Here is a 26,315-nt window from a genome sequence, read left to right as displayed (position 1 = left end):
CATTGTAACTCTCGCCAGCCACCATCAAAATCCAAATCCCATTAAAATTCAGTCCTTTATAAATGGCAACACTCTTTATAAGATCTCTTGCAATGAAATCCCCGAATCTATTTTCTCCTGTATTGGTTCAAAGAAGATGGGTTCCTCAGAAAATGATGTTCAAGAACCTCTGCTTCAATCCTTTCCTCCATCTTTATCACCGCAACCATCAGAAACAATACATGAATCGGACGGCCAGCTTGAGGACATTTTATCTAACACCGGCCTGCCCTTTTGGCACCGCATGCAACAGGCAACATGGATTGAATTGAAGCTACTCTTCCATCTGGCTGCACCAGCAGTTGTTGTTTACATGATAAACTATCTCATGTCTATGTCTACCCAAATCTTCTCTGGCCATCTGGGAAATCTTGAGCTTGCCGCAGCCTCCCTTGGAAACACCGGCATCCAAGTTTTTGCCTATGGTCTAATGGTGTGTGTGTGTATATATATATATATATATTTAACATTTGTTCCTGTTAAAAAAAGTTATCAAAAAAGATTTTATTACGTTTATGATTTGACTGTTTGTTTTTTAATAGTTGGGAATGGGAAGTGCTGTGGAGACATTGTGCGGACAGGCATATGGTGCACGCAAATATGGAATGCTTGGCATATATCTGCAACGATCAACAGTCCTTCTCACACTCACTGGGATTTTTCTCACCTTCATCTACATCTTCTCTAAACCCATATTGATTTTACTCGGTGAATCACCAGAAATCGCTTCAGCAGCGGCAGTTTTTGTCTATGGTTTAATACCCCAAATTTTTGCCTATGCTGTAAACTTTCCCATCCAAAAGTTTTTACAGGCTCAAAGCATAGTGGCCCCGAGTGCATACATTTCAACGGCCACATTGGGCATACATCTTTTATTCAGTTGGGTTGCTGTGTACAAGCTTGGGCTTGGCTTGTTGGGTGCATCATTAATGTTGAGTTTCTCATGGTGGATTATAGTTGTGGGTCAGTTTATATACGTTGTTAAGAGTGAGAAGTGTAGATATACATGGGAGGGGTTCAGTATACAAGCCTTCTCTGGATTGCCAGGCTTCTTCAAGCTCTCGGCTGCCTCTGCTGTGATGCTGTGCTTAGAGACATGGTATTTCCAGATCCTGGTTTTGCTGGCTGGCTTGCTAGAGAACCCTGAATTGGCTTTGGATTCACTCTCCATTTGGTAAGCTGAAATTATTTCCCTTTTAAGTTTATCTGTGATTAATACATTCAAGCTGGCATTGCCATGTTAAGTCACATACTTTGTTTAGCCATATACCATAGAAGACATAAAGCAATTATCATGATGTATAGAAATACAGTTGTGCACGTAATTATTCTTTTCCCAAATACGAAAACTGCATTGTCTTATTCTATTAATTATTTTGTCCTGTTCCTCATTGGTGTTCAATTGCAGTATGACAGTCAATGGTTGGGTTTTCATGATCTCAGTCGGCCTCAATGCAGCAGCAAGGTTATTATAATACATTTAATTACAATTAATATTAATTAATTTTATTTTAATCTTTAAAGAACAAAACAACTTATATATATGTATGATATTCAAACAGCGTGAGAGTGAGCAATGAGCTTGGAGCTGGAAACCCGAAGTCAGCATCATTTTCTGTGTCAATAGTCACAATAATCTCCTTCATCATCTCGGCGATGGCGGCGATACTGGTGCTAGCACTGCGCGACGTCATCAGCTATGCCTTCACAGAAGGTGAAGCTGTTGCCAGAGCTGTGTCGGATCTGTGTCCGCTTTTAGCCTTAACCCTTCTTTTAAACGGAATTCAGCCAGTTTTGTCTGGTAAGACTGATTCGATAGAATAATTGTAGTCAGATGTTGCATAAATAAAAATGTTGACGCGAATTAACTGGCGATGAAGGTGTGGCTGTTGGGTGCGGATGGCAAGCTTTTGTGGCTTATGTCAACGTGGGATGCTATTACGTGGTTGGTATCCCACTGGGTGCACTTTTAGGATTCTATTTCAACTTTGGCGCCAAGGTATGAACAAATGCAATATTTGACTGTTATCTTTAATTTAAAATTATTCGATTGATTTATGTACTCAAGACTGTATTATTTATTTATAGGGGATATGGTCAGGGATGATTGGTGGGACAGTAATGCAAACATTGATTTTAACGTGGGTGACATTTCGGGCGGACTGGAATAAAGAGGTACATACATGTTTTCTCAATTACAAGAGAAAGGTCAATTGGGTTTCATTTAACTAGAAATGTATTGACAGAAATATTGCTTGGAATAATGCAGGTAGATGAAGCAAAGAAGAGATTGAATAAATGGGAGGACGTGAAAGAACCCCTTTTGAAGTGATAAAACCAGTGGGAATTTGATTGAGGAGAAAAAATATGATTGCTTGTACCGTTTAACTTTTCCTTCTAATTTGAACAAAACATGTGGCTCATATGTTAATAAATAGATGCAAATTTATCAAAATGAAAGCAAAATATATAATTTTTCTCGCTTAAAAATTAAAAAAAAAGGAAGAAAATTTGATTACCCTGACTAACAAAATGCGTAGGCCTTAGATGCTTATATATTACGTGGTGTAGTGTCCACACAAAGTGAATATTTGAGATCTAATGAATAAAAAATGTCAAGACTCCACTAAAGTGAAGCGTGCATAGTTTCAAGTCTTGAAAAAGAATTGAGTGACTCTACAATTGAAGGGGGGTGGAATTGTTACCAACTATTGTGCATAGCTTCCAGGGAAATTTAATGGATAAATGATAAAATGGGTATTTCAAATTTAAAAAAAAAATGTAAGAAATTGACATTTCAGCCAATTTTGGATGGGAAATACTTATTTGGTTTTTATTTATCTAATTTAGATCTATTAGATGTAGAGGTGCAGTGGGTTATGTTAGGTTTGCTTCAATGTGATCCATCATACCTACTGGTTATGTCAGGGCAAGACTTGCATAGCAAGCGAGATCAATTTGCACAAATACTAAAGCCCGTGACATAGCTCGCACTACAAACTATGTTAAACTAGACCCTTAAACTAATTTTTTGGTTTTCTCGTAACATTAATAATAATTTATTATTACCTTTTAATTCCTCATCATGTTAATAAATACTTTTGGATTTCCCATATTAATTCCTTGGATTTCTCGTATAATAATAAATAATTAATAATTTTTTAAAAATAATTAATAAAATTTAAAAAAAATAATAAATAGTATCATGTTGGGTTGGGCCAGTCTATGAAATGAATTTCACAACCTAGGGCATGACCCGCGGGCTTGACATGACCCACTAATAGCTGACCATACTCTCACAAGCCGAGCCGAAAAAAGATGCCTTGGACTGAGTAAAAAAGGTGGTCTCAGGTGATCAGGCTGCTGAGACCTCTAATTAGCTAACAAATAAAAACTAAAACCTATAACAATTCATTGGTAGTTCAATGATGGAGGAGAACGTTCACCACTTAGGAGCCATGCACACACGCTCATGTACAGAGCAATGTTATAGGTATATATTTTTTTTACATAATTTGGGTATTCGTGTAAGCCACTTGCTATAATCCAAAATACCGATCTATCATTTGTGCTTTAATCACACAAACGTTGATCTATGTGATGTTATCTTATTAGATTTTGGGTGGTTTTCATATTGAAAAACTACCAAGGAAGAAGATGTATAGAAGACCGGCCAACAGCATAACTGATCGGTTGTCAAAAAATCCAAATGAAAAATTCAAACGAAAAATTCAAACCCTAACAGGGGAAAATATAAGTTTTCAAACTTTTGGGTAAAAAAAAATTATTAGTTTTTTAAACTAAAGGAGAAAAATGATATATAATTTTATTCATTTTAATATTAATAATAAAATAACGATTTTATTTTTATAATTAACAAAAAAAAATTAGATAATAAGTAGGTATTTAAATTTTTAAAACTTCATAAAAAAACAGTGGGGAATGAAGTAAAACTTGGGGTGGGAATATCTCCTTTGGCCTTTCAAAACAAGCATCATACTAACAAGTCAACATCCTATTCAAAGCCTGGTCAAAAGCAAATTTTGAAGATATATTTCACATCAAAAATGAAATTCATGTTTATTTTTTCGGTCCTGTGGTTCATAAAATTATCAGGAAATGAACTTAGCAAAAATTAATGTTTTCTTACCCTTACCGGGTATTGACTTGGTTAAGATAATTGGGTCTCGATTAGTTTAATCAACAAGTGTGTTTAACGAAGGAAATAAGTCGAGTTGCTTATAGCTTAATTCATAACACATATGACTTGACTTGAGAGTTAAACTCAAGCTTATTATTGGTATATTTGTTCAATTTGTAAACTTATATAGTTGGATTTGAATAAAATATTAATAAATATTTTGAAGTGCATGTAACGGTGGATTACGCAATCACAACTATTCTTGTCTCAAGATTAAACTTGAGATACAAACTTTTCAATATGGTGAGCTTGAACTTTACTTCAATATTAGTGAATTGAATTCAAACCAAATACTACTCATCTCAGATGGATTGCACCATTAAGTGCACGTAAGGATGAATTCAAGTTAAATTAAGTTTAAGTTTGGGTTGGCTCAAGTTTGACTCGGATTGAAAGAGTTAACTCAAGCCTATATTTGAACTCAACGAATACCCCTCAAATTAATTTGAGTTTGATTTAGTTTGAAAAAAGTTGAACTCAAGTTGAGTCATAAGACTCTCGTAATAGATTTAAAATTGATCAAAATAATATCATTTTGATACATATTAATCAAAATTACATTATTTTAACTAATTTGAATTCAATTTTTTTCAATTTATATTTTTGGCAAGTTAAACACATCAAAATTCGAACTTGACAGTATAAATTTCTAACGTCTGAACTCTATTGTAAAGTCCACACTCAAAGCCAATTAGGAAAACCAGATAGTCTTACAATTGTTATTATATTTTTTTAAGGCCAAATGACTATGTCACCCCAAGTTTAGTGCATTCTTAAAATCACACTCACAGGGTTTGAAAAACCCAAAGTCTTACTCATAGACTAACTTCCATTAAAAAAAGTAAAGGTAAAATCGTCTTTTCATTAATTATATTAAAAAATATAAAATTAATTTTATTTCCCCTCACAATTTTAAAAATTAACAACTTCATCCCTGCCTAAAGTTTTCTAACTTTCAAAAATAACATTTCCCCCCCCCCAAAACCTAGGGATTATTTTCCAAACATTCTCCAACCACCATCTCCAGCAACCGACGACAACGCTTCAACCTACTACTCGTCAGCCACCAGATCGTCACTCTCTGGTGGAAGAAGAGGCGATGAAGGTGCATCTTCATTGATTCCAGACGTAGCGATGAAGGCGCGTCTTCGTCGATTCTAGACGAATCAACGAAGACACGTTGATTTGTTTGAATCGACAAAGATGAGCATCTTCGTCGATTCTTCTGGAATCGACGAAGACCCTTGTCTCTATCGATTCTCCTAGAATCGACAAAGATGGGTCTTCGTCGATTCATCGATTCTTTTGGAATCAACAAAGATAAGTCTTTGATATGTCATCTGGAAGCTCCAATGGTGGCCGGTGAGATGGTGGGTTGAAGCTCTTTCTCTGGTGGTCAAAGAGCCTCTGAAAACTAAACCCTAAGTTTTGAGGGTGAAGAAAATGTTACTTTTGAAAGTTAGAAAACTTTTTAACAAGGGTAAATTTGTTAGTTTTTAAAATTGTGAGGGGAAAACTTAATAAATTTTATATTATTTTAATATAATTAATGAAACAATGATTTTACGCTTACTTTTTTTAACAGAAGTTAGGTTATGGGTGAGATTTTGGAGTTTTTAAACTCTATGAGTGTGACTTGGGAATACACTAAAACTTGGGGGTGAAATAGTCGTTTGGCCTTTTTTTAAATGAAAATCTATTTGCATTTTATGGACAGCTTCCATCTGCTTTTTCTAGTCACTCGGCTAGGGTTTCGGAGTAGCCGCTTCCTTTAATTCCTATAGATCGTAAATGGTTGGCCATGAAGCCCACTAATTGCTGAATTTGGGCTTTACAGAACATCCATTTTATATGCCCAGAAGAAGTCTTTAAACCCTATGTTTCCAAAAATCCTGGGAGAAAGAGAGCTTCATCAAAGCCTTGGCTGTCTTTGACTCGGATCTCCACCACCAACGGCAGCAGAAAATGGCTAGTCTAATCCCTGAAACAACCCAGAAACTCTTCACACCAGAGACCCTCCGCTCCGCCGCAAAACAGTCGGAGCGCTGCCTTATTGTCCCCGTCCGTCTCCGCCGTGCAATCAAAAGATACCTCCGAGGTTAGCTGCGGAATAACTATCTGTAGTACAAATTTGTTTTCTTAAGCATTATATGAACTAATGAAATTAATATTTATTTTTGATAAAATTATGTATAGAGCAAGAAGAGTCACACATGAAGAGGAAAGTGTTGAGGTTGTCGGAATCGCTTAGCGAAATTAAGAATGTGAATTTAATGCTAACAGAGTCCACTGCGAAGGATCTTTTTGAAGACCCTTTGAAGTCTATAGAACAATCCAAGCGGTGGAAGATCAAGAGCGCTTATGGAGACATTGGTCTTAAGTACGGGGATGATGAGAGTATTGCTTATGTTGCTTCTAGAATGCCTGCCGTTTACTCTGCTTGTTATAGGGTTCTCTCTGAGGTATTCAAAATTTAAATTTGTCCGGTAATTCTATGTGTATTTTATCTGTATCCGTTGTATTAGCTTAATCAAATAATATAGTAGTGGGAGGAATGAGGCTGATATCATTTTTTTTTCTTTTGCCAAACCAACTGAAAAATTGAGGTCGTTGTGAGAAGATTGTATTAAATTAGTAAATATAATTTGGGTTGTTAGGTTCGAAGGAGGTTACTTGGTTTCTCGCCTGCAAAAGTATTGGATTTTGGTGCTGGCACTGGTTCCGCATTTTGGTAAGAACTCAGTTTGATTGTATACTAATGGTTTTTGATGATTGAGATGTGTGATGATTTTGATTTTTATTATTGTGGTGGACTTTTATATTACTTGAATGAAATATTGTCAGGGCATTGCAAGAAGTTTGGCCTGGGTCTTTGGAAAAAGTGAATATAGTTGAACCATCCCAGTCAATGCAGCGTGCAGGTCAGAGCCTTAAACAAGGTAATCACCAATCTGAATAGTTTTACTATTTATTTGATTAACCACGGGTAGAAATTTTCTTGGTAGTAGGCCAACTTAGTAATTCCTCTGTGGCAGTCGCAGTCGTACAATTGTTCAATTGTTCAGGAATCTGAGAGAACTTATACAATCCTTTGTGTTTGATTTACTTGCTTATAAACTTGTTACGTAGTCTAACTAAGATTTGGCAATCATTCATTACTTTTCAAGTCCTGACCAGCCCCTTAAATGTTTCCTTAAGTGTCTGACATCCTCTCAAACAGTTGAATGGCGAGGAATTTACGTTATATTATTTTCTGTTATCGTGTATGATTAAAAATTAAATGTTCTATTTACTTTCCAGTGTTACTAGATTGTACGTATTTTGATTATTATTATTATTCTCGCTTAAACCAATACTAATGTGTCAAGTAATAATTAATCTTGATTCTAACTCATTCATTATTGTTTTAGGCTTGAAGAATTTGCCCCTTATTCATAGTTACAGTAGCATTCAAGCGCTAAATAAAGATATCAAAAAGTCCGAGAGGGAACATGACCTTGTAATTGCTGTAAGTTGTATCTTTAGGATTCCTTACTTCTAAACTTGTCTGAAATTGTTAGATTTTTTTTGCATGAATTTTTGTTATAACATATTTGTTTTTGATAAAGTACTTTTCAAACCAATGTGCTTCATCACATGTGGCCTTTGGCTGGTGCTAATTAATATTGATTATCTTGTCAATGAGGTCCAGTCTTACGTGCTTGGAGAGATACCATCGCTGAAGGACCGAATTACTATAGTCCGCCAACTTTGGGATCTTACAGGGGATGTTCTGGTACTGTTCCTGGCCACTCAATAAGTTTCATGTTTTACCGTATAATTGTGCATAATGGAGGGATTCTGAGGATTATATATTTCTACTTTATGCTATGCATGAAAAAACACAATCTTTACATTTTGATACCAGCCTGATTTGTAGAATTCCAGATCAATCCGCTATTATAGGTGTAGTCTTATATTGGCTATTATCAGTCTAACATGTTTACCTTTGATTTCTGTATCATCAAATGCTGGACAGGTTTTAGTTGAACCAGGTACACCACAGGGATCTTCTATCATATCTCAAATGCGGTCTCATATACTATGGATGGAGAAAAGGGTAAGTTCATTTTAGATGCGTATTCAATTTTGTTGCAGATAGTGTGTTGTGTTTGTCATTTTTATGATTTTATTTATTTATTTATTTATTACCAATTCTCAATTGATAAACTTTTCATCATTTCATAGAAAATCCGGAAATCTGAAGGTCATAAATCTAAAGGTGTAGACAATGAAAATTCAAACGAGGTGGCGACTCTCAGAAGTGGAGTGCATATAGTTGCACCTGTGAGAATAGAAAATTTTCTCATTTTCTCCTTTTTGTCATGCTGATATACTCACTAAGTTTCCTGATCTCCTTATTCCTTCTTCTGCTCATTTATCTTGTCAAATATGGTATTTTCTTGTTGCAGTGCCCTCATGATGGACGTTGTCCACTGGAGAATTCTGGGAAATATTGTCATTTCGTTCAGCGTTTGCAGAGGACAACATCACAGCGTGTTTATAAGGTTCCTTCTTGACCCACTTTATGTGTTGTAGCTCAGTTTTTTAAGTGTGAACTAGGAATTTATTTCGTTTCTCTCATCTTGTTAACCCATTTGCTTTGTTCTGCATAAATGTTTAATCTGCCATATACCCTCTATCCCCACTAGTGTTAACAATACTTTGACAGAGCTATCTAAGCAAAATGTTAAGCTATTTTTGCCACAGAATTTTCAATAAGTGTTTTAAATGAGAGAGGCTTATTTGTGATTGTTTTGTAGCGCTCAAAGGATGAGCCTTTACGTGGATTTGAAGACGAGAAATTTTGCTTTGTTGCTTTCAGACGTGGACAAAGACCTAGGTTAGTAGTCTTGAGTGGCAGTCTTAAATTTGTGAGTTGGTTAATTTACCAATTAAATGATTCTATTTCTTGTATAGTTAAATATCAATAAGATTCTCTATGAAGCCAATAGAACCTCAACTTTTGCTATGTCATCTAGTCAAACAAAGGGTTCATTTGCTGCAGAATGGAATTTTGTGAACTGCCTTTTGATTTGACTATATATTTTGTATTTGGACAATTGACTAAAACCAGCATATGAACCCTGATTGGCCATTCTTATGGGCCCCAATGACTGTTATCGTGAGGGCAAAAAAATTGAGTTCTAGGGGTGATGTTTGCACGAATAGAGAAGAATCAAAGTCAACTTGTTGGATGTTGAATGATAGGCTATCAATATCTGAGCGCATTTACCTCATAAAAAATGCTTTTCTCAATTCGTTTTCCTATCGTTTGGGCAGGGAACCTTGGCCCCTTGATGGTATGAAATTTGATACTTTGAAGGAGCAAAAGGCTAAAAGAAATCCAGAAGATGTTGAAATTGACTATGGTACATCTAGAACACTCTGTATTCTGCCCAGTGTACTGAAATGATTAATAGGGTGCATCTAGTGCATGCTTGCACTGATTTGATATTCTATTGTTGGTATTTACAGAGGATCTACTTAAATTACAAGCTGAAGCCGAAGAAAGGCGACTTGAGTTAGTAAAGCCAGTTTATTATGACTCTGATGGTGCTGATGATAATGACAAAGATTTAGAAGTGGGAGAGAAAGATCATGAAACAGGCCACGCTGACGTTGGGGGTGGCTGGGGAAGGATTATCTTTGGTCCAGTTCGAAGGGGCAGGCAGGTTGCCATGGATGTCTGTCGATCAACCAAAAGGGATGGCTCAGAGGGCTCATTTGAGCATGTTGTTGTGACACGAAGCAAGAGTCCTACATTACATCGACTGGCTCGAAAATCTTTCTGGGGTGATTTGTGGCCATTCTAATCCCAAACTAACATATTTGTTTTCCTGTTAATCACTAATGTAAATAGGTTAGTATCAGTAGGAAATAATCTCATAATGTGCCCCAAGAAATGCGAATATTACAACAAATGGGGATCAAGTCTAAGGCTTGCAATTTGTCAAAAGCCCATATTCCTGTATCACATTTCATTTTAATTATAAAATTGCATCTACATTATGCTCTCAGCAGCCTTCATTTGTTACTTTGTTTTTGGTACTGGCCTTTGAACGCTTGCTAGCTTTCATTGACTTTGTCATCCTAAGTGTGTTTGGTTTTGGATAATAAAAAAATATTTTAATGATTTATCTTTTATTATTGGTATTATTTTATTTAATTGGGATAATTGAAATTTTTTATTCTTTTAAATAATATGATCCTTATTAAATTTTTAGTTTTATTAAATTTTAAGATAAAAATAATTCTGTTATTCAATTAAAATAATAAGTAACTTTAAATCCCTATTGATTTTGCCCTTTGATTTGTTGCATTGGCCTTCAGAGCAAGATGACGCCGTCGAGGTGAGAAAATGGGATTGACCTTGAGACAAGTACACCAACACCCTTAGTTATCGTCAAGATGAAAGATAAGATCAACGCTATGGGTTCTCTGGAGGATGGTGCATTTCCATCAAGATAATGTAATAACATATAAACTCAATTTTGGAAATTAATGTTCATATGACACAGCAGTAATTTTGTCTTTTAATTTTAACCAAGCAAATGACCTCCTAATCATACAAATTATGAATCATTGGAAAAGGCATTCAAAGAGTTTTCTAATGGTATATGATAGCAATCACAACTCAATTAACAAGGCATTCAAAACTTATCTCAAAGTTTTTTGGCAAAATCTGAAAATGGCAAAAACATACACTGTAAACAGTATCCGAGGCATACAACTCACATTCACACCTTCATACTTTGGATTTCAAAGGTAACAAGAAAATTAACTAAGGCATAAAGGAAAGTTCCACCAACCTTGGGATCTTCGTCCACCAACCTTGGGATCTTCCACCACCAATTCTTCCTCCAAGATGAATTGAATAAAGGAACAAACAAACAAAGAAAAGCTACAAAGTTTTGCTTGAGAATTTTTACTATCAAAGAAGTCTAGCTTTACAAGTGAAAAAACCACTTTCATACACAAGAGGAAGTGGCGGCAAAAATGGGCATTAATTAGTCATGTAAGCTTTAGCCTTCATTTAAGCTTAGTCATTCATTTAAACTAAGGTCATACCACATTAATGAAGAAACCAACAAAAGAGAATAATTTTTCCTTAAAAGGTGGAACTATATCCACCAACTAAAGTTACTTGCTTCCCTTTTAGTTGCAATTCAATTAAATGGGCTTCTTGGCATCTTGGGCTTCAATTTAAATTATGGATGGCTGCCTCATCTACTTGGGCTTCAAAGTGGGCTTGTAATTGGCTTCTTAGACTCATTTAAGCTTCAATTGCATTAAGGTCTTGGATGCAAGTAATGAGAGTACACCCAAAAGTAAAGTTAGGTCAAATTAAAGCTGACAAATGTTCTTTGGACTTGCATGGAGTTTTTCCCTCATTCTCAATGGTAGCTGGAGCCAAATAGAGATTTGATAGAGAGTTAGAAGCTAGAGTTGAAGAAATGGCCGAAAATACATCAGTTATCTGGAGATCATAATTGATACTTCCTTTAGATTAGTTAGTCCGCCTACAATTCTAGTCTCACAAAATCGATCAAGGATTGGTGATTAAAGACCATAACCATTGTCATTGAACTCCCATTTAACCCCAATCTTTTGATTAATTACAATTTTTTTGTGTCATTTCTCCTCCAACCGCCCCACACATTTGATTTAATTTATTTTAATAGATATTAAAGGTTAACAAAATTTGTGAAACACTAAAATTTTTAAAAAAAAATTTTAGTTCGAATCTTTATTATATTTATAAAACTCTAATTTAATCGGTGCAGTCATTACGAGTCTAATCATTACGCTTCAAAATTTACTGATCTAGTTAATTTAGACTGAGTTTTCAATTAAAAAATAATAATAATTTACTTTAACAAATTTAATCTCAAATTTTGTTTATTATTGATAATCAAACACAACATAATAATAATAATAATTTATACTGCCTAATCTTCAAATTCATATATTTTGATAATAATCTTTATTTTAATAATAAAAAAGACTGCACGAACTTAGCAAACCGTTTCCGATATTGTTATTGATCCAAAGGTTTGTGTAGCTAATAATTTATTTACATTTATTTGCCATGTTAAGAAGCGGAATTTTCGACAGATTCTTTTCTCTCTCCAATTAACTTGCTTGAGAAGCAGCTGATCCTGATCACAGTCTTCAAGAAATTCGTCCGGAAAAGTTTGGAAATGAATTATCACATGCATTAGATTTGTAACTGTAGCCAGTCTTCGTTACTGTGAGCATTTTTGTTAGCTTCTTCTTCTATTAGAGTTAGAGGAGGGGGCAGCTTGAAGCTGGAGAGTCATTCAATGTAACTTCTGGATCATTTGCTTTAGTAGTGTTTTCTTCTGTATGGCTGGATAACGAGGACGACCCAGCTGCCATATTCTCCAAACCCATGTTACTAATTGCAAGGAAGTATGGAGAAACCCTTACAGCCTTGTGAAGATACACTTTTGTCTTTGTTGTCTCTTGGTTTGCAGCTGCACCGGAACTCTGCTCGTTCTTCTTCCTGGGCTTCCTCTTCTCACTTGTGGACTGCTGGCTTCTTTTCTTCGCCGCTCTTGGTGCTTTTGGATGAGAATTCCAGTAGTTCTTAATCTCATTGTCGGTTCGACCTGGAAACCTTTTAGCAATGAGAGACCAACGATTTCCATGTCAAAATTTTTCATGGACTTTCTACGTGTTGGTGAAATTAAGCGAGTGATTTGAATTACATATTCGCGAGATTATCATCTATCTCCGCACAACCAACACGTCCTGCATTTCCACTCCCGCCAAAATTACCGTTCGGATCCTAATTAATTTCCATTTCAAATCCGTAACTGACGCTATTTATACATCTCTGTAGTCCACAGTGCACTCATCTTTCAAAATTCAAAGCGCATTGCATGTTTTCCCTCTTACAATCCTCTCTCGCTGAAGAAATCATGAAAGGACCAAGAGCTGTTGCGATCGCTCACAAGAAACCTGATGCAGAGTAAACTTTAGTTTCCTCTGATTTTTTGCTTATTTTTTGTGTTTCAGCTTCGTTTTTTTTTTTTTAATTTTATTTGTTCGTTCCTGAATCAATTCCATCTTGTTGTAGCTTTTTGTTATTCTATGTTTATTTTGCGAACATTGTGTCTAATATATATGTTCTCGAGCTCTGGTTACAGTGATTGCTTTTTCTGATTCATTATATTGTTCTATAATACAAATTTGGTTCGATGATCTGTTTTCATCGTGTTTGCTTTGTTGTATATATATGAAATGTTTTTAGTTAAATATATTTGCTCAGACTTATTTTCTTAGGCGACTGCTTTCTGCCTCTTGTTTGATTCAGCGATAAGTAATCTCACTATTTTTTTCGAATTTCGATATGTCTTTGCTTTAAAATTATGTTGTTGATCCTGCTATGTGTTGAAGAATTTTGAGGAAACGCAAGGGAGAGAGCAAAACTACAAAGGAGAGAGCGAGGAGGAAGAAGGATTCTGATGTTCCCAAGCGTCCTCCCGGTGCTTTCTTTATCTTCATGTAAGTTTGCACTCTTTAATTTCGTTTTTAATTTTTCACTGTTTTTTATAGTAACAAATGATCTTTCCCTGTGTTGAATGACAGGGAGGACTTTAGAAGGTCATTCAAAGAAAATCATCCTGATAACAAATCTGTTTCAGCTGTAAGATTCCAAATTCCGTAATTCCTACCTCCTGTTTTGTCTCCAAGAAACTCGTGGAAAGTAGTCGGAAATAAGAACCAGACGATACATTTTCTGTTTTGCATTTGATTTCTTATTTGCATTCTGTTTGTAGGTTTGAATATCAAAATATGCGAAACTAGAGGTGGATAACTTATAAATGAGATATTTAAATTCAGATTTAGTTTATTTATCCTCTTTGTACTTTGATTGCTTAGAGAATACGTGGGGAAAACAGTACTCAAGACTAGAAACCTTTTGATTTTGTTACTTGAGAAATTCAATATCAATAGATCGACGGGTGGAATTCAAATTTCAAACTTCTAATTTCCTTCAGTTTTCACAGAACCAAACACAAATGTATTCTTTCATGATAGAGATTGACTACAGAGATTTGTGAATGTGCAGGTAGGGAAAGCCGGTGGGCAAAAATGGAAGTCAATGTCTGATGCTGTATGGATAATTTCACTACTTTCTTGGCATACAAGTGTTCTTCATTAAAAATACAGTTCTACTTTCGCAACTAATTTCTAACAAATTATGATAATATGAGGTAATATTATATTAGGACAAAGCTCCATATGTTGAGAAGGCCAAAAGCAGGAAAGCAGATTATGTGAGAGCTGCTGAAGCTCACAAGAAAAAACTTGTAATGCTCTTCTTTCAAGTATCTTCACATTTATACTCTTTGAGATTTATTTTTCTGTTTTTTCTAATTTCCGTTTTGGGTTTTGAATTAGAATGGCAGTGGGGCTGATGAAAAGCCCGAGGACTCTGGGAAATCCACTTCTGAGGTCCATGATGAGGCTGAGGAAGAATCCAGCTCCTAGGTATTGTCTCATTCTATTCGATTTATTTATTGGGTTATCGAGTTTTTTTTAAATTGCAGTAACTGGTGATTAAATGGCTCCCAGTTGATGTCAATTTTTGCAGATAGATCTCGGAGTTGTTTTGGAATCAGTGTGTGTACAGTGGTGAAGTAATCGTCAACTGAAATAGTTGTATGCTTCTTTTTCGCATGTTAGTTTCCGTTGGTTTTTCATGACTTCAAAGCCAACTCCTGTGCTGCAAACTTATCGTCTATTACAGTTTCCTTCGTGTCTTTTGTTATTACATGCCTCGTTTACTGGATACATCCATTCTTTTGGGAGTTTTCCTTTAGATAAAAGGGAATACTGTTTGCTGTTTGCCACGTGTACCTGATAGAATTGAAAAGATGAAGTTTTATATAGCCTTAATAAGGACTACTAGCACTAGAAGAGAAGCCACTACCATCATTGGCCCTAAAAGGAAATCTTTAAGCTATATCAACACGGAAGCATAAACAAAACACAGGGCTCCAATCTTAGAATGCCACGTCTCTGTTCAATTGAACATTTGCACGGTTTGAATTGACCTGTTAGAATCTAAAGCAATCTAATTATTGCATAACTAATTGATTTTCATATTCATTTATTTGCCACCTAATAATGTCGCAATCTAGTAGCCAGGATAATAAAACAAAAGGGTATCAAAAGTTGTCCCTGGCGAGAGAATATACCATCCATCTTTCATTTAAATCCGCCGTAAAAGGCGCTTGTTTATGTGCTTTAGTTATATATTAATGCCTCAGGCTTGTCTTTCACCCTGTCAATCTCTATACTTGTTTTCTTCTCAATATCCATCCATCATGGGGAACTGCTTGAGAATTGACAGAGATGTATCACAAAAGGAAATGGAAGCGATCAAAACATTGCAAGAATTGACAACTTCAAGGTTGAAAATGAAAAGGTACTTTGTTAGCGGTAAGTGGAAGAAGAAGACGACGACGGCGAGATTCAGAGTGAGGCATGTTGAGGCTAAAGCTGGGGTTTTGAGAATTAAAGCTGTGGTGACACGACGAGAGTTGAACCAAATTTTGAAGTATAAAAAAGATACGAACTACTCTTCTCTGGACCACCTGATGACTGTAATGAAGTTGAGACGCCCTCAACTTAGAATGAATGATAAAGATGACGGTGTCAACGGTAACCGAAGGCCAGCTTTAAAAAGCATTCCAGAGGAACATGGATCGGGATCATGCATCTGAAAATCCTTTCAAACTCTGAGGAGAAAGAAACTGTTAATCCCTCTGTTTGAAAACAAATTGTAATATTTCATTGTGAGTTTAGTGTATATTTTTTAATAAAATCATGTGTACAAATAAATCATATTATTTTACCTTTTTGTTTTTTTCACTTATGCCCATTTTTATACTGCTTCAGTTAGTTCCAAGAAGTTTTGATTCTTATTATTAATAATTACCCGATTATAAATTAATTTTTTTCTTATTATTATAAATTAAAGTCAAGATAAAATCCATTTATTAATAGCTTATTCAATTGGATAAGTATTCTCTCCTTTGGCTGTTTTATTTGTTTTCTAATATGAAAAGTAGATGCTTGTTTTACCACACTGCTAGTTTGTTTTGCAGCCTCTTGCTAGTCTCTTGGGTGTTTCGATTTCCAGTTTTTTGTTGATGTGGCCTTCTAACCCGGAAGTTTCTAAAATTAAGAGCAGATGATTCTCGTGATGGGATTAAATATGCTTTCATCCTTGATGGGATTAAATACGCTTTTCTTCTTAATTTACAAATTGCGCTTGTTATTTGCTCTTAATTTGGGTCCGTTCAGTGACCTTGAAACTTGTATACTTTTGATTAGATTCAAACCAAATTTATTTAAACTCAACTCAATCGAGTTTAAACTCAAACTACAACTTGAAAGATCAATATTTTCAAATTCAAACTTGAGCTTTAAGATATTTAACTCATCAAACTCACAAACTTAAAAAATTTAATATAAAATAATATCATTTTAACCGATATGTATTAAAACATCATTTTAATAATAAGTTAAGTAAAAAACTCAAACTCAAACTTAACTCCTTTGAAATGAGTCAAACTCGAATTCCTTTAAAGCGAGTTTAAACTCGATTTTATGCAAATTAAACTGAATCCTAACTCGCCTTGGCTCAAATTCAACCCTGGTCAATAGTTTCTATCTTAATCTTAAACCCTTGCATAAACCGATTAAACTGGGTTTGAGTCAACAGTATTTGACTCTACCCTGTGTGATTATAGTTCTAGGCAAAAATATTCAACTCTTTATCCAGTTTAATCTAAGTTTCTCGTTGCTATTCTGTAAATTTTTCTTTCAAAGAAGCTCGGTTGAGGAACTCTACCAGGAATGGAAACTTTGGGTAATAGTCCATAACCATAATGCAAAACCAATCACCAAACTCAAACAGAAGACAAATTATATTACAAAAATAATTTCTTGTGCGCAGGCCAAATATTCGACCAGGAAGTGTTCCCAAAAAAATACCTCAGCTCCCTTTTATCTATTATTTGGAAGTTTATTCCCTTCTCACGTTCTACAGTGAAAAGTTCCCTTGGATGAAAGCAAGAGCGTTAATTAACAATGCAGTGGTTTACTGCTGAATCAGGTTCCGAATAACATATGGAAGAATACCTCCATGGTTGAAGTAAGCCAATTCGACCTGCAATTGCAACCCAAGTTAATACGCAAAAACCACTACATAGGAAAAAAATCAATATGCAGGATTCAAGCTATTCCAGAATGGCACTTCACTGCTATCTACTACATAATTAAGGTATATTTATTGATGTAAAATATAGTAGATGAACTACTGAAGCCATCTAAAAACTTCCTTCACCAATCGACAGACCATGTTACCTGTTTTTTTCAAGATTATTGTGTACCCCATACTAAGTTCTCCATATATTCAAGTGTGATACTGAAAAGAAGTTGTTTTCAAATTTAAAGGATAGAAAGTACCTCAGTGTCGAAACGGACAGTGCAGGTAAAAGATTTTCCTGTGTCCGTTGTTACAGTCACATCTTGGCCAGGCCTTATATCACTGATCTTACTTGGGAGATCAATTGTATAGCGCTCATGACCAGTCAAACCCAGCGTGTCTGCATCCTCACCGGTCTTGAAGCAGAGTGGAATGATACCCATTCCCACCAAATTGCTCCTATGGATTCTCTCAAAACTTTTGGCAATCACAGCTTTAACTCCCTGTTACACGAGGTTTAATTACTCGAGGACAAAACCCAGACAAACACTTGAAAGAAAATAGAGGGCTTACTCAAATGGCTTAAATAAGATACTCACCAACAACATTGGACCCTTGGCAGCCCAATCTCGGGAACTTCCACTTCCATACTCAGCTCCAGCCAAAATAATTGTGTCTTGACCAGCGGTCTTGTATTTCTGAAAAATAAATAAATAAATAAATGCAGATCGCTTAGAACAAATGTTCAGGATTACAAAATTAACTCTGATTTAAGATACAGATGTATCATAATGGGCATTCTGACATTATTGACTTTGGTCTTTTATACTCTTTCTGTACTCATAAATAATGCAATTCAGAGAAACACAGATTGCAGGGCCTTCAGTGTCAACAATAATGGAATTAACTACCTGATGCAGTGTTAACATTTCTCACAAGATGCATGGACGAGAGTACATTCTTGTACAAGGGTATTATCACTTAATATATAATAAGCCAAGAAATCAGGGTCCAAATGTCAACTAATAGTCTCTACCAAGTGCATATTTACCTCACAAACAGAGAGACTCAGAAGGACAAATTTAATCCCCATTCATGGGGATCAGACACGGCTTGACTCATAAATTAGAGAAAATACTATCAAGAAAAAAATTGTATGAGGATGTGATATTGAGGGGCTTACCATTGCAGCATCAAATACATACAGTTTCTCCCCAGATGGCACATGGATAGTCTTTGGGCCCACTTCCCCATTCAAAAGCTTGTTAACAATGCGAATATTTGCAAAAGTTCCCCTAGCCATCACTTCATCATTGCCACGACGACTACCATAAGAGTTGAAGTCCTTGCGCTCTACTGCACGCTCAAGGAGATACTTTGCAGCTGGACTGTCTTTGTGGATGCTTCCTGCAGGAGAAATGTGATCTGTTGTGATACTATCACCAAAGTTCAGCAAGCAGTAAGCATCCTTGACTCCATGAGCTCCGGGAGGATCCATAGTCATGTCCTTGAAGTATGGGGGCTCATGGATGTAGGTAGAGTTGGGATCCCATGAGTACAAGGTACCACCTGGTACTGATAGCTGATTCCACATGGGGTTGCCCTTTGTGATAGACTCATAAGTACTTTTAAACATATCAGGCAGCACACTGGATTGAACAACCTATAAGGCAACAGAATAATTTATTTCATTAAGATGGTCAAATATTAGATAATGTAATTCAGATACATCACATGCAAATGTGAGATCACCTACCTCTGCAATTTCTTCAGTAGTTGGCCAGATATCTTTGAAATAAACACTCTTACCATCCTTGTCAGTTCCAATTGGCTCCTTCTCGAAATCTATGTCAACCTGGAAAAAGGTCACATGTTACCTAGTTGACATGAAATAAAAGGTTCCTTTCACTCACATAGAAACAAGAGATTACTGCAATTTTCGATTCTCATATGATTAATCACCTAACCAGCCAAGTCTATACCCATCTTTCTGAGTTTTTATAGTATCCACTTTGAAATTTAGGAAAATACTGTATTAATTCTTCTGAATACGGAAAAAACTTGGAAGTCATGATCAAATGCAACTACATACCGTGCCAGCAAGGGCATAGGCAACAACAAGAGGAGGCGATGCAAGGTAATTTGCTCTTGTCAAGGCATGAACACGACCCTCAAAATTCCTGTTTCCAGAAAGCACGGCTGCAGCCACAATGTCTGCACAAAGACAAGAACTAATTTAGTTGGGAAAGTTTAGAAACTAAATGTAAAAGGACAAAACTTGTGAAAAAGACTTAAATAATAAGTTAATATGATAAAGCTAAAGTGTCATGGATTATATGCGGCCTTAATTACAGAGAATTTACGACTAAATTTCATACCATTCTCTGAAATAGCGGAGGCAACAGATTCATCTAATTCTCCAGAATTTCCAATACATGTAGTGCAGCCATATCCAACAATATTGAATCCCTGCTGATTTAAATATTTTTGCAGTCCACTGCACCACAGAAAACCAAAATTTTAGACTTCCTTTTCCTCATTGAATACAGAAATAAAGCAATAATTCTTTTTAGAAATAATTAATAACATTTTCCCCAAAACTATTATTCTTATAGATTTTATGAAATACCTTGCACTTAGATATTTAGTAACGACTCCTGAGCCTGGGGCAAGACTTGTCTTTACCCAAGGTTTGACCTGGTGAACAATTAATTAAGCATTCAGCACAAAAGTGCCAGCATAATACATTAGCTTTTGCATCAATTGCAGGCAAAAAAAAAAAAGAAGAAGAAGAAACTGAGAACAAGAATCTGATATGCACAATATATCTGACAAAATGCTTACTTGTAGACCAAGTTCACAAGCCTTTTTAGCAACAAGACCAGCACCAAGCATCACACTGGGGTTTGATGTATTGGTGCAACTTGTAATTGCAGCAATTACAACACTTCCATGCTTAAGCTCTGCTGGTTGTCCGTGGAAAGAAAATTTGGCCACTTTTTCCTGTGCCTCTTTAGGTACAGCAAAGCCCTGCATTATAATAAGACTTTTAGAATAATGGTACCTTTACTAAAAACATGATAAAAGTAAAATAAAACAGAATTTACCATACAACCTCAATAAAGCATAATCAACACAACATTTATATTAAGTGGGCTGCAACATAAAAACACTTTGATGGGCATAAGATATACCTTGAATCCAACTTTATTGTCAAGACATGAATGCCAATCTGCCTTCATTTCCTTCAAAGGGACACGATCATGAGGTCTGCAAAAAATCAGCAGTTAAAAGAGGCTATCCAGAAAGGGATAGTATTTACAAATGGGAGTTCAAAAATCAATAGAAGGCACTAAGCACACACCTCTTTGGTCCCGAAATACAAGGTTCAACATCAGCAAGGTTCAGTTCCAGGTATGAAGAGTACACTCTTTCTTGCTGGGGCTGAATTTTTACAGGTGAGGAAAAAATATTAAAAAAAGACTGGCTGGCTCATGCTGAATATAAAAATTAGGAAAAGAAAGGGAAAACAAATCTTACCTCATTATAGTCAACAAACATTTTATTTGCTCGGAGATAACCTTCTATCATTTCCACCTAAATTAAAAGAAAATTAAGCCATATACTGTTTTAAATTTTACAGTTGCAGCCACCCTAATAAATTAATATACTCACTGTTTCATCACTCCTTCCAGTCAACTTGAGATATTGTAAAGTAACATGATCTACAGGGAAGAACCCCATGGTTGCACCATATTCAGGAGACATATTAGCAATAGTGGCCCTATCAGCTAGTGAAAGTTCGCCCATACCATCCCCTAAACGTGCATACAAACATGAAAACTAATATTAGATAGGTACTGATGCATCGCAAATAAGCATAAGCTCAGTTCAGCTCCATGAAATTAAATTACCATAGAACTCAACAAATTTGCCAACAACACCATGTTTCCTTAGCATTTGTGTCACAGTTAGAACCAGGTCAGTAGCTGTGACCCCACTGTGCAACTTTCCAGAGAGCTTGAACCCAACAACACCAGGCAACACCATGCTCATAGGCTGTCAGAAACAGAAACATAACATCAGAAACAGAAACTGCAACAAAACAATTCTACAAGTGCATTCATACTCAATAGAAAGAGAATGAGCAGGACAATGAATTTCGAGAGAAGGAATTAATAGAAAGATAATTGAATAAAAAAAATTAACTTGTAAAAGTCATTTCATTATTATATACTAGGAGGCCAGCCCTTTTCACACACTTTCACGTTCCTACACTCCACTTTCACTGAACCTAAAGATCTCCATAGCCTTGTTACAAGGACCACAATAGTTTAATAGGGGAGAACTAGAAGTACTGCCCTAAAACAAAAGGTAAAAGGACTTATACTTGCAATTATATAAAACCACTTAAGCACACATTAAATCCTGAAAAAAAATATTGAGAACCAGCAGCTAATCCATATTTCAGTAAATTATTTCTTTAAAATAATCTAATTTCAAGTCACTCAAATCTATCTAATAAATTAGTATAAAAAATGTATTGAAAGCTTCACAACAAACACAGTCATTTCTTACCATGATATCATGAAAAACACAAAATCATCCTGATTCAACACTGGAAATAAACAACATTGGCGAATTTTCATGGTATTATTTACCTGGCCAAGCATTGCTGCCTCTGCTTCAATACCTCCGACACCCCAGCCAGCAACTCCTAACCCATCAATCATGGTTGTATGAGAATCAGTCCCAACCACACTGTCAGGGTATAGTATGCCATCAGTGTTGAAGACAACCCGTCCCAGATATTCAAGATTGACCTGAAATCACTCCATGTCAACAGATTTTACGACAAATCTATAAAAGAAAGACCATCTATAATAGAATTCATACTTGAAAGTAATGTCAACTAAAAGTTTAGTACATTCATAAAATATAATAGAGATTTAATTCAATTTTTGAGACAAAGGAGGCAAAAGAAAAAGGAAGACAACATAGAAACAACAACTACTTATCTGTTGTAAATCTGTAACATGAATACATGTACTTATGAAGAAAGTCAGATCCCCAATTGAATTCTTATATCAGGTCCAACAACCTACCTGATGCACAATACCAGAACCAGGAGGAACAACAAGCATGTTATGGAAAGCATTAGACCCCCACTTCAGGAAAGCAAATCTCTCTTTGTTCCTCTGAAATTCAAATTCCATATTTGCCTGAACTGCATTCTCTGACCTTGTTACATCAACTTGAACTGAGTGATCAATGACAAGATCTACAGGAACCTGCATGCAAGAAATTTAAATGCATGATAAGAAACCATAAAAGAGGGCACTGCAAAGACTATTGGGTATGCAAGGAAAGAAGGTTGTATTAAACTTTAGAATTTTGGAAACAAGTTGAAGTCCTTTAGCTAAACATATCAATTAATCATTCCCAAATTACCAATTACACAATTGTGATCATTACTTCAGCACAACTGAGGCTACATAGACAAAAAATAAAAACTGGAAATAGTGCACATCAAGAACATACTACAAAATCAATTTCAACATTACACATATTAAGAAAAAGTCTATCTGATAGATTAATTTAATCAAGTTCAACATGCATCTGCATGAAGTTAAGCTGAAATCTAATTTTTTAACCCATAAAAACAAAAATTGCATCACTAATAAGCAAAAGCAGAATGACAATCAATGTAAGTGGCGACATTTATACTGAATGTGCATGCAAATGATCAAAGAGACACACACCAAAGGATTGATCTTGTTAGAATCACTGCCAAGCTTGTTCATGGCATCACGCATACAAGCAAGGTCAACAACAGCTGGTACTCCAGTAAAATCCTGCCAAAAAGGGACAAGAAAAAAGTTTAATAGAGGATGACACCATATGACAACTAGAAAATCAGGATTTATTACATACCTGCAAGAGAACTCGAGCGGGCTTGAAGGGAATTTCAACTTGCTTTGGAGCAGTATTTTCCCAATCAATAATTTTCTCAACATCTTCCTTTTTAACTTGAAAATTGTCACAATTACGAATTGCAGATTCAAGAAGGATTCTGATGGAGTAAGGTAGTTTATCTGTTACACATACACAAGAAATAACAAATGTACCAGGTGAAAATGACCATCATACAAGTATATTATGCTAAATTCTAGTAAGATAGTTGAAGAGAAATACCAATCCTGGGGTCGTTAAGGGCAGGAAGGCTATAGAACTTTCCAAACTCGCCACCTCCAGGTTTTGGAAGACTGGTCAAGATCCCTTTGAATGCATGTTCAGTAGCTGATGCCACAATCCAAAGATTAGATAAATATCAAAACACAAAAAACCAATCCACGGCTAAACGCCTCTCAGAAATGAGAATAACGAGGAAATCAAATATGAAAATTATTCATTTTGATAATTAAGCGGTACTTCAAATACCATGTCTACTCGTTAAATCATTATGATTCTACAATTTAAATTAGATCTACCAACACAATTGCTAGAAAATTTTTTTTAAAGGTAATAAATTAAGTTTATAGTTCGTAATACTCATGGCAACTAAAGCGTTGACTAACACAAAGCTTTCTTAAAGCTATTTCTCATTTAATAATCACTATCTTGAGATAGTTGTTGATTAACGTTAATTTAACTCAACTGATCCAATCAAAACACAATTCCAAAAATATCGGAACAAACGTAACGGCTAAACACAATACAGTACCCATAGTAGTAAAGGTGCGTTCAAGGCGGTCGATGATAGGAGAAACGGTTCTGATCTGAGCGCGAAGACTAAGAGGTGAGCGCCAATCCACACCGTGGCTCCAGCGAGGGACAGAGCAGCGGAGGGATCGACCGGCAGAGGATAAACTAGGAGATCGGTGAGTGATAAAAGAAGAAGGAGAAACTTTGGGAGGCGAAGATGATGTCTTGAAGGAGGATAAAGATGAAATGAATCTCGACCTAGAAGCTCTAAGTAAAGAAGAAGCTGAAGTAGCCGCAGTTATATACATGACGAAACAGTATGTCTATATCGATCACGCATTCACATAAAACTAGTAAGATTGGAGGATAAGGATTTGGAGCGGAGCAATAAGCAGAAATAATATTTCAGTTCTTGGCTTCCAGCAGAGAGTATTCTGTAGTCTGTTTCAGAGGTGTCGAGAAGAGGCGTGTGTAGCGCAAAAGAAAGCTAGGGTTGCGTGCCAATTGTAGAATTTAACTATTTAATGGTTCACAGTTCACACCACTTGAAATTTGGAAAGTCCAAATGGTTAGGCGTTTGGAAATGTTTCAATGTTGTGAGGCGTATTCAACTTGATGTTGATTACTTCACATTAATTAGATTTAAAAAATTAAATCTTATAATAAAAGAGTAAATCACATGTTACCATCCAAGGTTTGGTCTAAAAAATTTTCCACCCATGACGACATAAATAATTTTTTCTCACTTAAAACAAAATTAAACTTTGTTTATAAAATAAAAAACTAATATTATAAAAGTAAAAGAATAATTTTACTATCCAAATATTTAAAAAAATAAAATGATAACATTTTACAAATCTTAGTTAAACGTTAAAAACACCATGTTAGACTTTTAAAAGTTTGAAACTTGTATTTTAATCTTTATAATTCTTTGGAGACCCTAGTCATTGGCAACATCATTCACTATTATCACGATATCATAATTGTCATTAGTTTCGTCCCATCACCCTTTCTCTCATTACTATCTGAGTTGTTGTCAACAACTCTTTCAATCAATTGAATCATTGACAACTTAATTAAGTTGAGTTGTTGTAATAGTTTTAAATCATGACGAAAAGAAAGTTATAGAGAGTTAAAACTCGTGACAAAAGATAAGGAAAAAGATGAAAATACAGAAGAAAAACTAAATTAAGAAGTTGAGACCGTGGGGTAGGGCTAAGAGAACGGGAGGTGATGGAACTAATTAAGGCTTTGATAAATAAGAAAGTGAAAGTAAAGAAAAGGAAAATAAGAGGTTTTTATACAAATAAGATATTATAATTTCAAAAAGTAAAATACTTAAGGATATTATGGTAATTCAACTTTTTAACATTTTACCGAAAAAAATTTCTTTTAATAAAATTTGATTTTGAGTAGAAAAATATGATTTATGATATTAAGAGATGAAAAAGTGTTTTTAAATTAAACCTTGGGTAAAAATATGTGATTTATCAAAATTAAATGAATGAGGACGGACGATTATAGCATGCGTAAATTTATATGGTTTGACTGATGATGATACAAGAAAGTGGAGGGATCTGATTGAGAGATACAGATTATTATGAAATAGGAAATATCACACCAGAAAAAATCTTCAACGCAAAGAAATTCCGATTTGGAAGTTTCGCCAAGTGGCGACCTAATATTCCCTCCCTCGCTCCACCAGTTACGTTCAATTTATATATTATATTGGCTGAGAAATGAATTTGTGTTTGTTAGGCTTATAAAGGCCCATGCTCTGCTATGATAATGAACCACTTGGAAAGATCATCAGAGCAATCTCATTGGTCCCTCCAATTAAGATAATATTAATTTAATCGGACGGTGGGGACCCGGTGGCTGACAAATTATTGTTCGGTTAGGCTACAATTCGCCTAGTAAAGATGTGGACACTTTGAAAAATTCTGCTTTTGAATTAATTTTATGCTGGCGGAGATCTGACGATTCCTTAGGTCAGACCGTTACTTGCTTTTTTCATCTTATATTTGAATAATAAAAGAAATTAAAATTAGAATATTGTATGAGTTTGACGAATATGCC

General features: G+C 35.3%; 5 protein-coding genes across 5 annotated transcripts; 3 read left to right on the top strand and 2 right to left on the bottom strand.

The window, feature by feature from the left end:
• The first annotated feature begins 77 nt into the window (after nucleotides 1-77).
• On the top strand, nucleotides 78-2,494 carry LOC123196013 (protein DETOXIFICATION 40-like). The gene is made up of 7 exons (XM_044609894.1): nucleotides 78-472; nucleotides 582-1,213; nucleotides 1,448-1,504; nucleotides 1,602-1,840; nucleotides 1,920-2,038; nucleotides 2,128-2,214; nucleotides 2,309-2,494. The coding sequence occupies exons 1-7, from the start codon at nucleotides 137-139 to the stop codon at nucleotides 2,369-2,371; spliced, it is 1,533 nt and encodes a 510-aa protein (XP_044465829.1). The 5' UTR covers nucleotides 78-136; the 3' UTR covers nucleotides 2,372-2,494.
• A 3,468-nt stretch (nucleotides 2,495-5,962) lies between these two features.
• Nucleotides 5,963-10,299, top strand: LOC123195506 (methyltransferase-like protein 17, mitochondrial). The gene is made up of 12 exons (XM_044609252.1): nucleotides 5,963-6,338; nucleotides 6,437-6,702; nucleotides 6,898-6,971; nucleotides 7,085-7,179; nucleotides 7,651-7,748; nucleotides 7,932-8,015; nucleotides 8,259-8,339; nucleotides 8,468-8,566; nucleotides 8,692-8,787; nucleotides 9,043-9,122; nucleotides 9,563-9,651; nucleotides 9,758-10,299. The coding sequence occupies exons 1-12, from the start codon at nucleotides 6,206-6,208 to the stop codon at nucleotides 10,093-10,095; spliced, it is 1,533 nt and encodes a 510-aa protein (XP_044465187.1). The 5' UTR covers nucleotides 5,963-6,205; the 3' UTR covers nucleotides 10,096-10,299.
• Nucleotides 10,300-12,520: 2,221 nt separating this feature from the next.
• Nucleotides 12,521-15,084, top strand: LOC123196110 (high mobility group B protein 3-like). The gene is made up of 7 exons (XM_044609992.1): nucleotides 12,521-13,277; nucleotides 13,706-13,813; nucleotides 13,898-13,955; nucleotides 14,382-14,426; nucleotides 14,542-14,622; nucleotides 14,714-14,803; nucleotides 14,907-15,084. The coding sequence occupies exons 1-6, from the start codon at nucleotides 13,189-13,191 to the stop codon at nucleotides 14,801-14,803; spliced, it is 471 nt and encodes a 156-aa protein (XP_044465927.1). The 5' UTR covers nucleotides 12,521-13,188; the 3' UTR covers nucleotides 14,907-15,084.
• On the bottom strand, nucleotides 12,569-13,033 carry LOC123196580 (MYB-like transcription factor ODO1). Its single transcript, XM_044610634.1, has 2 exons — nucleotides 13,015-13,033; nucleotides 12,569-12,915 (listed from the first exon to the last, which is right to left on the bottom strand). The coding sequence occupies exons 1-2, from the start codon at nucleotides 13,031-13,033 to the stop codon at nucleotides 12,569-12,571; spliced, it is 366 nt and encodes a 121-aa protein (XP_044466569.1).
• Nucleotides 15,085-17,232: 2,148 nt separating the features above from the next.
• On the bottom strand, nucleotides 17,233-24,746 carry LOC123196109 (aconitate hydratase, cytoplasmic). The gene is made up of 20 exons (XM_044609991.1): nucleotides 24,256-24,746; nucleotides 23,727-23,831; nucleotides 23,466-23,626; nucleotides 23,294-23,386; nucleotides 22,637-22,822; nucleotides 22,193-22,354; nucleotides 21,446-21,590; nucleotides 21,207-21,349; nucleotides 21,072-21,128; nucleotides 20,896-20,975; nucleotides 20,726-20,801; nucleotides 20,376-20,561; nucleotides 20,161-20,228; nucleotides 19,910-20,028; nucleotides 19,624-19,745; nucleotides 19,288-19,386; nucleotides 18,715-19,194; nucleotides 18,131-18,229; nucleotides 17,792-18,034; nucleotides 17,233-17,492 (listed from the first exon to the last, which is right to left on the bottom strand). The coding sequence occupies exons 1-20, from the start codon at nucleotides 24,542-24,544 to the stop codon at nucleotides 17,424-17,426; spliced, it is 2,982 nt and encodes a 993-aa protein (XP_044465926.1). The 5' UTR covers nucleotides 24,545-24,746; the 3' UTR covers nucleotides 17,233-17,423.
• Between the last annotated feature and the right edge of the window lie 1,569 nt (nucleotides 24,747-26,315).

This window comes from Mangifera indica, chromosome 14 (genome assembly GCF_011075055.1).
Source record: "Mangifera indica cultivar Alphonso chromosome 14, CATAS_Mindica_2.1, whole genome shotgun sequence".
Lineage (NCBI taxonomy): Eukaryota > Viridiplantae > Streptophyta > Magnoliopsida > Sapindales > Anacardiaceae > Mangifera > Mangifera indica.
This window is presented reverse-complemented; position numbering and strand designations above follow the sequence as displayed.